Raw genomic sequence first — 12,005 nt, 5'->3', positions numbered from 1 at the left:
ACCTAGTCGAGGTCACTTCCTTGTCTGTTATGTTTGCTCACGTTCAAGAACTTCAATCGCGCAACCGCTTAGCTCTACGTGCACGCAACCTCATAGATCTTGACACAGGCTCGTGGGTAGGAACCACGATTGCGCAGTCAAATAGAAGAAGCACAGCACAGTACAGAAGCAAACTACTTGAAAATACAAATGCATTGTTGTTATTATACCTGAGTAGTGTTGACTCGTCAAGCGCGCAGCGCGCAACAACGCTGTCAAGTTCCCGAATAGGCTGTTGTCGGACTGCAATTCTTCCGGTTGGAGACGTGGCTCAGCCCGACTGCCATATTGGAGGGGAAGCAGTGGGTAGTTTATTACAAACAGCTTCGTTATACACTCTTTCTAAAATACGTTTTTATAAGGGACTGAAACGCGGCAGAGTACACGCTACCGGGGACTGAACATCGTTTTCACAAAGAGACCAAAAATGGTAAGCAAAGACAGAAGAATTGAAGGCATTGACTTTTTCCGCCTTATCACAACATTATATAGCTGACTAGCTAGCTAAATTGCTATTGTCTGGCTCTTGCCAGAAGGAAATAGAGGGGAAATCAAACTTGACAACATTGCTAGCTAAGTTCGCTAGCTTACCCTGTCAATGTCATTACAATACAATGTCTTGGCTAATTCGCTTATATATTTTACTATTATTCATGAGTAAACTGTTGGTCAGTTGTTTGCTGTCATGTGTTACCTAGATAGCTACTTTGTTTAAATGGCACAATCAATCAACTCAAGTTATTAATACAAAATTATCTCCATGTTCAAAGTGAGATTATTTAAGTTTTTATTAAAAGACATGTTGCAATACTCGAATTTAAGTAAACTGCAAATTCCAATGTAAACTGCAAATGCCAATCCCAACCTTGGCTGTTGCTTAGCCTCTGGCAGCCAATCAATAGAGAGGTGGTTCCGTGGCGTTTTCATTCATTGATTAGTACCAATCGGCAAACTAGACAAGTCTCCCTAGATGAGGGCTGAAGAACTGCTATGAAAGAGGGGTTGTTGTGTGTTTCTGATTCCTTGGACCATCCTTCCTGTATTACCCCAGTGTTGTACCTGTTTGCTACTTTCAGGTGCTTTTGGCAGCAGCGGTGTGCACCAAGGCAGGCAAGGCCCTCGTGTCTCGGCAGTTTGTGGAGATGACCCGGACACGTGTCGAGGGCCTGCTGGCGGCCTTTCCCAAGCTGATGAACACCGGCAAGCAGCACACCTTCGTAGAGACGGAGAGTGTACGCTACGTCTACCAGCCTCTGGAGAAGCTCTACATGGTCCTCATCACCACCAAGAACAGCAACATCCTGGAAGATCTGGAGACGCTGAGACTTTTCTCTAGAGTGGTATGACCCACACATATCTTGACTGTTCATTTGGGATTGAGGCATGTAGCTAACTGGGTATGCTCAGTAGATTGAGGCGGATGTGTGCCCCTTGACACTGTGCTGTTTAGGTCTGAAAACATCTAACAAAACATAGCTTTTTAAGTCAATGACTACTTCCTCTCTCTTCAGATCCCGGAGTACTGCCGTGTGCTGGAGGAAGGGGAGATCTCAGAGCATTGTTTCGACCTGATCTTTGCCTTTGACGAGATTGTGGCGCTGGGCTACCGGGAGAACGTCAACCTGGCCCAGATCCGGACCTTCACTGAGATGGACTCTCATGAGGAGAAGGTGTTCAGGGCCGTCAGAGAGGTAGGACACTCGTAACCGTGCAACAGGGATGTGATTCTTGCTAATGCTAATATGCACTCACCGGCCACTTTATTAGGTACACCTTTCTAGTACCGGGTTGGACCCCCTTTTGCCTTCAGAACTGTCTTAATTCTTTGTGGCATAGATTCAACAAGGTACTGGAAACATTCCTCAGAGATTTTGGTCCATATTGACATGATAGCATTACGCAGTTGCTGCAGATTTGTCGGCTGCACATCCATGATGCAAATCTCCCGTTCCACCACATCCCAAAGGTGCTCTATTGGATTGAGATCTGGTAACTGTGGAGGCCATTGGAGTACAGTTAACTCATTGTCATGTTCAAGAAACCAGTTTGAGATGATGTGAGCTTAGTGACATGGCTCGTTATCCTGCTGGAAGTAGCCATCAGAAGATGGATACTGTGGTCATAAAGGGATGGACATGGTCAGCAACAATACTCAGGTAGGCTGTGGCGTTTAAACAATGCTCAGTTGGTACTAAGGGGCCCAAAGTGTGCCAAGAAAATATCCTCCACACCATTACACCACTACCAGCCTGAACCATTGTTAGGCAGGATGGATCCATGCTTTCATGTTGTTTATGCCAAATTCTGACCCTACCATCTGAATGACGCAGTAGAAATCGAGACTCATCAGACCAGGCAACGTTTTTCCAATCTTCTATTGTCCAATTTTAGTGAGCCCGTGCGAATTGTAGCCTTAGTTTCCTGTTCTTAGCTGACAGGAGTGGCACCCGGTGTGGTCTTCTGCTGCTGTAGCCCATCTGCTTCAAGGTTTGACATGCTGTGTGTTCAGAGATGGTGTTCTGCATACCTTGGTTGTAACAAGTGGTTATTTGAGTTACTGTTGCCTTTCTATCATCTTGAACCAGTCTGGCCATTCTCCTCTGACCTCTGGCATCAACAAGGCATTTTCGCCCAGAGAACTGACGCTCACTGGATATTTTCTCTTTTTCTGACCATTCTCTGTAAACCCTAGAGATGGTTGTGCGTGAAAATCCCAGTAGATCAGCAGTTTCTGAAATACTCAGACCAGCCCGTCTGGCACCAACAACCATGCCACGTTCAAAGTCACTTAAATCACCTTTCTTCCCCATTCTGATGCTCAGTTTGAACTTCAGCAGGTCTTCTTGACCATGTCTACATTCCTAAATGCATTGAGTTGCTGCCATGTGTTTGGCTGATTAGATATTTGCGTTAACGAGCAGTTGAACAGGTGTACCTAATAAAGTGGCCGGTGAGTGTAGATGATCTGAGTTAATTTAGCATAGGTGACACAGACTACAAGTTGTTGCAAACAGTAACCCCACAATTGGAGTTGCTCCAAGCGAGTCTTGAATTTGCGACCTCTGACTTGCCAACATACGTGACTGTCTCTTCAAATACTCTGTTAACCAGCTACGCTGTTGAAGAGCTAGCAAGTTGACAGTGTGGGTGGGTGTATTTGAAACTGAGGAGTGAGTTTACCATCTCCACTCTGTTACATAGGTACAGTAGATAAATACTATTCACCAATTGCTTTAAAAAAAATATGCAACGGACAGGGTCCTTATCATCTCCGTTGTCTGTCAACGGATGACTCCCATAGATAAAACATTCTGCTTAATCTGTAATTAACGGATAGCATAGTTTGGTGTGGCCGGGGCCTAAAGCTGTTTGTTTATCCTCTGCCCCGCCCCCCAGACCCAGGAGAGAGAAGCCAAGGCAGAGATGAGACGGAAGGCTAAGGAGCTGCAGCAGGCACGGCGCGACGCGGAACGCTCCGGGAAGAAGATTCCGGCCTTCGGGGGGTTCGGCAACGCAGGCATGAGCAGTATCTCCTCCGCCTCTATCATCACAGACACCATTGTCGAACCTGAGAAACCCAAGATGGCTCCCATTTCAGTCAGGTAAGTTGTCTCCAAAACGTAAAGGAAAGCGGTCAAATTATCTTCTATTCTTCCCAAAGAGCGCATGCGCACACTCTCTCTCATGTTTTGAAAAGCGTTGGATTAGAGTAAGCATAGGAGTTTCCACCATGCTTCTTACACCCATTACATTTACATTTATGGCATTTAGCAGACACCTTTATCCAAATACATTTGTTTAAGTAAGTGAATCATCTATCCATTAGTCATCATAAGAAAAAGCAGTCAATGCTCGGACCAGGGGCCATTGGCAGTCATAATGCTAGAAGAAGGAAAAAATACTTTAACAAGAGAGAAACTTGTACAGGGGGGTAGTGGGGATGAAGAGGTCTTTAGGAGGCATCCATTCCCTCTAAATCCATGAGGGGGAGAGAGTGAGTGCACACATAAGGGAGAGGGATAGAGAATCGAACCATAACATGCGTCTCTGATCGTACGACTGGAATTTGATTGTTGTGGTGTCTATTCTCTTCAGGTCGAGCCAGTTAAGCCCTAGGCTTTTAGCTTAGCAGGTTTAAAACCTTTGTCTACATTGAGGCAGGTATTGACGGTATTGTGTTTCCCCCACAGGCCTAGCGGACCTAGTAAAGCTCTAAAGCTGGGCGCCAAGGGGAAGGAGGTGGATGACTTTGTGGACAAGCTCAAGTCTGAGGGCGAGACTGTCATGCCGACCATGGGAAAGAGGTCTTCAGATGCATCTAAAGTCCTGCCACCTCCTGTCAATGTAGAGAGGTAGGATACACTGTCCTGTCAATGTAGATGTAGGATACACTGTCCTGCCACCTGTCAATGTAGAGGTAGGATACACTGTCCTGTCAAAGTAGTAATGTAGGATACACTGTCCTGTCAATGTAGAGATATAGGATACGCTGTCCTGTCAATGTAGAGATGTAGGATACACTGTCCTGCCACCTGTCAATGTAGAGATGTAGGATACGCTGTCCTGTCAATGTAGAGATGTAGGATACACTGTCCTGCCACCTGTCAATGTAGAGATGTAGGATACACTGTCCTGTCAATCTAGAGATGTAGGATACACTGTCCTGCCACCTCCTGTCAATGTAGAGGTAGGATACACTGTCCTGTCAATGTAGTAATTTATGATACACTGTCCTGTCAATGTAGAGGTAGGATACACTGTCCTGTCAAAGTAGTAATGTAGGATACATTGTCCTGTCAATCTAGAGATGTAGGATTCACTGTCTTGTCAATCTAGAGATGTAGGATACACTGTCCTGCCACCTGTCAATGTAGTAATTTAGGATACACTGTCCTGTCAATGTAGTGATGTAGGATACACTGTCCTGCCACTGGTGAATGTAGAGATGTAGGATACACTGTCCTGTCAATGTAGAGATGTAGGATACACTGTCCTTCCAATGCTTATCATGGACAGTGCTTCTTTGGATATTGGCAGAGCAATATACAATTGTGAGCCCAAGTATGCATCTTTACATACAATGTCAATGTCTGTCAATCTGTTGATGTGGCTTTGCTAGCCCTTACTGCTAGCGTTTACAGTAAGGGCCAGGGGTTGGTGGATATTTAGTTGAACAGTATGTTGATGGTTAATTTAACATCTTTAAAGGGATGCTATGGAATAATTTTAGCCTATAGTTACAAAAGTAGTGAAAATTGGTCCCTGTCGTGTGTGTGTGTGTGTGTGTGGATTCCACTGAGCCAAAGCCATGGAAAGTGAAACGTAACGTATTTCTGCTTCAAAATACTGACGCTGATAAACTAGGGATTTCGTGGCTGAATGAGGTAAAACAGTGATTCAGTTCATAGATTATTGAACAAACTATACATTGACTATCCGGGCTAATGTCAGATATAGTCACGAAGATCCTCTAGCATTTCTTTAAACCATCTGTAGGAGACTATCCAAATAAAGCATTACCCTGGGAAAAAAACCTGGAAAACTTAAAGACTAAGTCTTCCAGGCCTTAAAAAAAACACATGGAAAATGAAAAGAAAAAGAAAATCGGAAACTTTGGACGTTCATGACTATCCAAATAAAGTGTTAGCCTTGTTTGCTGATGCTGGCTGTGTTGCATCTCCTCAGTGTCCACTTGCGAGTGGAGGAGAAGATCTCTCTGACGTGCGGCCGTGACGGAGGGCTACAGAACATGGAGTTGTTGGGCATGATCACCCTGAGAGTGACTGACGACAAGGTGGGACGCATACGCCTGATGGTCAACAACAACGACAACAAGGGAGTACAGCTGCAGGTGAGGGAGGGAGTGAATGGTGCAGGTGAGGGAGGGAGTGAATGGTGCAGGTGTGGGAGGGAGTGAATGGTGCAGGTGAGGGAGGGAGTGAATGGTGCAGGTGTGGGAGGGAGTGAATGGTGCAGAGCATGAGTGGAGCGTGAGAAGTGGAGTAGGGGGTATTTTGTCAAGAGCAGGGAGCACATTTTGTGTGTGTGTGTGGACCCCTGAACAGTGCACTTCTTTTGATTTCTTTATTTGTCCACGTCGACTATTTTGTCTCTGATTTGTTTTTCTTCCCCTTAGACACATCCCAACGTGGACAAGAAGCTGTTCACCACTGACTCTGTGATTGGTCTGAAGAACCCGGAGAAGTCGTTTCCTCTCAACAATGATGTGGGCGTCCTGAAGTGGAGGCTCCAGAGCACAGACGAGGCTCTCATCCCTCTCACCAGTGAGTTTCATCGCTTGTCTTTCTGACCCTAACATCACAGACTATGGGCCCGAATTTGCATGTGCAAAATTGGGGCAAAGTCGGCCATCTTTACCGTAGTATTTCTGATAGACTCTGAGTCTTATGTATATGCATTTTCAGACTGTTTACAAAACCTCTGATTGAATAGTGACTGTTTTATCAAAACCAATGTTAAACTCAAGCTACAATAAAAATAATGCTGTACGGTATTTTTTGCTCTGCTCAGCACCATTTGCTGAATCAAATTGGGGCCCTGTATGTTATGATCTGGAACTAATGTTTTATTTCTGTCATAACTGAACTGAATTGATTGATGCACTGTTCTTAAAGAGAAGCCAAAGGATATCGCGACGATTTCAGTATTTTCTTTTTTTCGTTTGTTTTTTAAACCTCTCGTTTTGGGGTCTGGATGGTCAATGTATAGTGCGTACAAATATAATTGAATCACTTTTACTTCATTCAGCCACGGTGAAGCTGCAGTACTCTTAAGTTTCACTTTCATTTTGTATAAGGTGCCCGTGGCATTGGGCTGCTTGGAATCCACATGCATACGCACCACACTGCGGACATGGCGATAGGGGCCCGTTTCTGCTCATTAGCACTAATGATACAAATGAGCCCCAGGCATCACTTTAATCTCCTCTTCCCTTCTCATTGTGGTGTTTTCTGTGTAGTTAACTGCTGGCCCTCTGAGAGTGCCACCGGCTGTGATGTCAACATAGAATATGAACTACAGGAGGACAGCCTGGAACTCAATGATGTTGTTATTGCCATCCCTACACCGTGAGTACACAATGTGGCAGGACACCCAGTAATGCTGTTAATTATGTCCAGATTGTGTGTGTGTGTGTGTGTGTGTGTGTGTGTGTGTGTGTGTGTGTGTGTGTGTGTGTGTGTGTGTGTGTGTGTGTGTGTGTGTGTGTGTGTGTTCATATTGTGTGTGTGTGTTCCTGTCCCTGGTGCAGGTCTGGCGTTGGGGCACCGGTGATTGGAGATCTGGATGGAGAGTACAAGCACGACAGCAGACGGAACGTGCTGGAGTGGTCTTTACCCGTCATCGATGCCAACAACAAGACTGGCAGCCTTGAGTTCAGTGTAGCTGGCCAACCCAACGACTTCTTCCCCGTCAACGTGTCGTTTGTGTCCAAAGGCAACTACTGCGACATACAGGCAAGCTCATGCTTTTAACTGTTATTATGTTGCTTATGAACACTGACTGTGCAACCAGACTGAGGTCAAACACTCTACTTTAACCTCACAGTGATTTGTTTGACTTAAAATCAAACTGTTTCCAATACTTATGGAGGGCACTGTATATGAAATAGGCTTCTGGCTAGGCTATATGCTGCTCACTAGGCTATATGCTGCTCACTAGGCTATATGCTTCTCACTAGGCTATATGCTGCTCACTAGGCTATATGCTGCTCACTAGGCTATATGCTGCTCACTAGGCTATATGCTGCTCACTAGGCTATATGCTGCTCACTAGGCTATATGCTGCTCACTAGGCTATATGCTCGCTAGGCTGCTTCTCACTAGGCTATATGCTGCTCACTAGGCTATATGCTCGCTAGGCTATATGCTCACTAGGCTATATGCTCGCTAGGCTATATGCTCGCTAGGCTGCTTCTCACTAGGCTATATGCTCACTAGGCTATATGCTGCTCACTAGGCTATATGCTCGCTAGGCTATATGCTCACTAGGCTATATGCTCACTAGGCTATATGCTTCTCACTAGGCTATATGCTGCTCACTAGGCTATATGCTCACTAGGCTATATGCTGCTCACTAGGCTATATGCTGCTCACTAGGCTATATGCTCGCTAGGCTGCTTCTCACTAGGCTATATGCTGCTCACTAGGCTATATGCTGCTCACTAGGCTATATTTTGCTCACTAGGCTATATGCTCGCTAGGCTATATGCTCGCTAGGCTGCTTCTCACTAGGCTATATGCTGCTCACTAGGCTATATGCTGCTCACTAGGCTATATGCTGCTCACTAGGCTACATGCTTCTCACTAGGCTATATGCTTCTCACTAGGCTATATGCTTCTCACTAGGCTATATGCTTCTCACTAGGCTACATGCTTCTCACTAGGCTACATGCTTCTCACTAGGCTATATGCTCACTAGGCTATATGCTCACTAGGCTATATGCTGCTCACTAGGCTATATGCTCACTAGGCTATATGCTGCTCACTAGGCTATATGCTTCTCACTAGGCTATATGCTCACTAGGCTATATGCTGCTCACTAGGCTATATGCTGCTCACTAGGCTATATGCTCACTAGGCTATATGCTTCTCACTAGGCTATATGCTCACTAGGCTATATGCTGCTCACTAGGCTATATGCTTCTCACTAGGCTATATGCTGCTCACTAGGCTATATGCTGCTCACTAGGCTATATGCTCACTAGGCTATATGCTGCTCACTAGGCTATATGCTCACTAGGCTATATGCTCACTAGGCTATATGCTGCTCACTAGGCTATATGCTGCTCACTAGGCTATATGCTCACTAGGCTATATGCTGCTCACTAGGCTATATGCTGCTCACTAGGCTATATGCTTCTCACTAGGCTATATGCTTCTCACTAGGCTATATGCTTCTCACTAGGCTATATGCTTCTCACTAGGCTATATGCTTCTCACTAGGCTATATGCTGCTCACTAGGCTATATGCTGCTCACTAGGCTATATGCTGCTCACTAGGCTATATGCTGCTCACTAGGCTATATGCTGCTCACTAGGCTGCTTCTCACTAGGCTATATGCTGCTCACTAGGCTATATGCTCACTAGGCTATATGCTCACTAGGCTATATGCTTCTCACTAGGCTATATGCTGCTCACTAGGCTATATGCTCACTAGGCTATATGCTCACTAGGCTATATGCTTCTCACTAGGCTATATGCTTCTCACTAGGCTATATGCTGCTCACTAGGCTATATGCTCACTAGGCTATATGCTCACTAGGCTATATGCTTCTCACTAGGCTATATGCTTCTCACTAGGCTATATGCTTCTCACTAGGCTATATGCTTCTCACTAGGCTATATGCTTCTCACTAGGCTATATGCTCACTAGGCTATATGCTTCTCACTAGGCTATATGCTTCTCACTAGGCTATATGCTGCTCACTAGGCTATATGCTGCTCACTAGGCTATATGCTGCTCACTAGGCTATATGCTTCTTGCTCATCACCTCTCTCCTTCGTCCGTTTCCCCAGGTAACCAAAGTGATTCACGTAGAAGGCGACAACCCAGTCAGATTCTCTTCAGAAACTTCATTTGTCGTTGACAAATATGAGATCCTGTAAAAACGGTCCACTCTACAGGGAAGATGGAAGAGAAATACCTGGCCTGTCCGCCCTGTGTAACGTTTTCAAGAGACAATACACATCAACAGGACTTAACCTTTACACAAGCCACTGTCACAGCGCAGCGCAATGTTGATGTATTTATATGTTTGTATGAGAGAGAAAAAATATCTATATATATATATATAAAGAGTGAATTGATCCAGAAGAGAAACATGCTGTATCCGCTGAGGAGAGGCAGCATGGTGACTGGAGGGGCCGATGAGGGGAGGGAGGGCAGGAGATGGAGGGGGTGGATGGTGCTGATTAAGTTGCCAGGGAAAGGTACCACAGTGTCATCTAAGCCCAAACCAACCCTCGGCCCCTGCCATTGCAGGCTGGTGGGGGTAGGAATCGGGAGGACGGGCTCATTGTAATGCATAGAATGGAATGCAGGATGGAATTCAAACACGTGTTTGATACCATTCCATGCATTACATTGAGCCCGTCCTCCGATTTCTACCTCCAACCTAGCCCCTACACACATTGCACATGGAGATCTAAGAGTATTGAATAGATGTAAAGCAATATACATTTTTGCCACATGTATTGCCACAATATGAACCACACACACACACCTATCCAGTCCTCCCAGATATATACAAGTGCATTGGGGTAGGTATTAGGGGTGGGGTTTGGATAAGCGGTGTATCTGTCACAACCCTGTGTTAATATCAGGGACAATGAGCAGCAAGGGAGCTGGTCAGTGCTGTATGTCTATGGTCAGCACCACTGCTTCTGAAGACGTTACTAACCCCCCCCCCCCCCCCCCCCCTCAAGAATCATGGTTTTCCTATCACAGCCATATGTCCTTTTTATATATCCAGCATTAAATGTGGACCAGATCTGGGAGAAAAGACACAAAACTAGTTGAGTTGTTTTTTCCTTTATATATTTTTCAATCATAACTGCATCACTACATTATTATTATTATTATTATTATTATGCCTATCTGCCCTCAAGAAGTTAAACTCTAACCCTTTTGATCTGCTCATCTCAATCTAGTAAATAAATCTGTTAGATTTATGAGTTGGCGCTAGTATGGTTGCATTGCTCTGCCTAGCTGTCCTGGGACTAAAGCAGTTTTCAGTGTGTGATACATGGCCTTAAATGTTCTGGACTCAGATTATTATTTGCTGTCCAGGATCAGATCCGGCTGGCTGATTTCCCCTATACTCCTCAAAATCTGCAAGATAGATCTGGTCCTTGATGGCAACGAAGAGTCTGGATCATCAAGATTAAAGGTTTTGAAATACTGGGCAGTGAAGTCAAACCCTAGTGATGTAGTATATCAGCTCTATCTTCTGTCTTCAACCATCACGTCAACATTGTTGAGAAGAATACCTTGGTTCTATTGGTTCTGAATCCTTAGCCCTCGATCACGTTGACACTTGTGTAGATCTCAGAGGATTCAATTGGGTATGAGCAATATATTAATAGCCGAAGTTTGGCCTCTGATTGGTTAGGTGGCCAAGCACATAGGAGGTAGTGGCTAGGGGTTGATTTGGGAATGGCACCTGTCATTTCACTCCACCTCCCTCTGACCTGGCCTCCATTCAGTCATCCACTCCAACTATGATCTCATTTAAATCCAACAAAATATGTTTTTTTTGTGGGGTTTTTTGTATTCCCAGAATTTCAATACTGGATGGATGGATGATGGGGGGGGGGGGAGAGTTGTCTAGAAATTAAAATATGACAAAGGGGGAATCGTAACATTCCAGTGTAAAATGAGAAGAAAAAAAATCTTTAATTGATTAAAGTGTATTATTAAAGATGGTTGTCTTCAGTGTCTGTACATGTGCGCATGTTGATGTGAATAAGAGACGTTTGTTCATCTGTGCTTATGTTGACCATTGACTATGAGTTATTTTCATGCAGATGTTATACTAATACAAATGCAGTATGCCCATACAACCAAGTAACCAAGCTATGAACATTGCTTGCCTCACACCTGTTACTGTATTGTTACTGTACTCTTGCTGTAAGTCTTCCATCTTCACCTTTTTCTTGTCCAAATTCAGTCAGCGTGTTGTCAGGCTAGTTCATAGTTAACCTTAATCTTAACAATTTCATAAAAGTGACACATAGAAACCGGCCTGATAAAGAGCATTGTGGTCCTGCATTTCCTGACAAGTGTCGAGGGAGGCCACACAGGCCGTGCCACAGCAGGGATCATTTGTTTGTGGGAATGTTCCAGCAACAAATCTGGATCATAAATCTTTTCTCTATTTACACAAGTTGTATCTATGCAAAGCATGGAGAGATTCAAAGAGGGGGAGGGATCAGTTAGATTAACT

General features: G+C 44.7%; 1 protein-coding gene across 1 annotated transcript; it reads left to right on the top strand.

The window, feature by feature from the left end:
- The first annotated feature begins 111 nt into the window (after positions 1–111).
- On the top strand, positions 112–9,715 carry arcn1b (archain 1b). The gene is made up of 10 exons (XM_083695893.1): positions 112–469; positions 1,116–1,379; positions 1,551–1,730; positions 3,436–3,641; positions 4,230–4,391; positions 5,725–5,890; positions 6,176–6,323; positions 7,019–7,127; positions 7,310–7,514; positions 9,577–9,715. Exons 1-10 carry the CDS (start codon positions 467–469, stop codon positions 9,664–9,666), a joined length of 1,533 nt encoding a protein of 510 aa, XP_083552019.1. The 5' UTR covers positions 112–466; the 3' UTR covers positions 9,667–9,715.
- The last annotated feature ends 2,290 nt before the right edge of the window (positions 9,716–12,005 follow it).

The sequence above is a fragment of the Argentina silus genome, assembly GCF_951799395.1.
Source record: "Argentina silus genome assembly, chromosome: X".
Lineage (NCBI taxonomy): Eukaryota > Metazoa > Chordata > Actinopteri > Argentiniformes > Argentinidae > Argentina > Argentina silus.
The sequence above is the reverse complement of the archived record's forward strand: the minus strand, read 5'-3'. Positions and strand labels throughout refer to the sequence as shown.

Coding starts and splice junctions, on each gene's coding strand:
- arcn1b (XM_083695893.1), top strand. Junction 5,891..6,175: donor ACAAGGGAGTACAGCTGCAG/GTGAGGGAGGGA, acceptor TCTTCCCCTTAG/ACACATCCCAACGTGGACAA. Junction 6,324..7,018: donor GGCTCTCATCCCTCTCACCA/GTGAGTTTCATC, acceptor TTTTCTGTGTAG/TTAACTGCTGGCCCTCTGAG.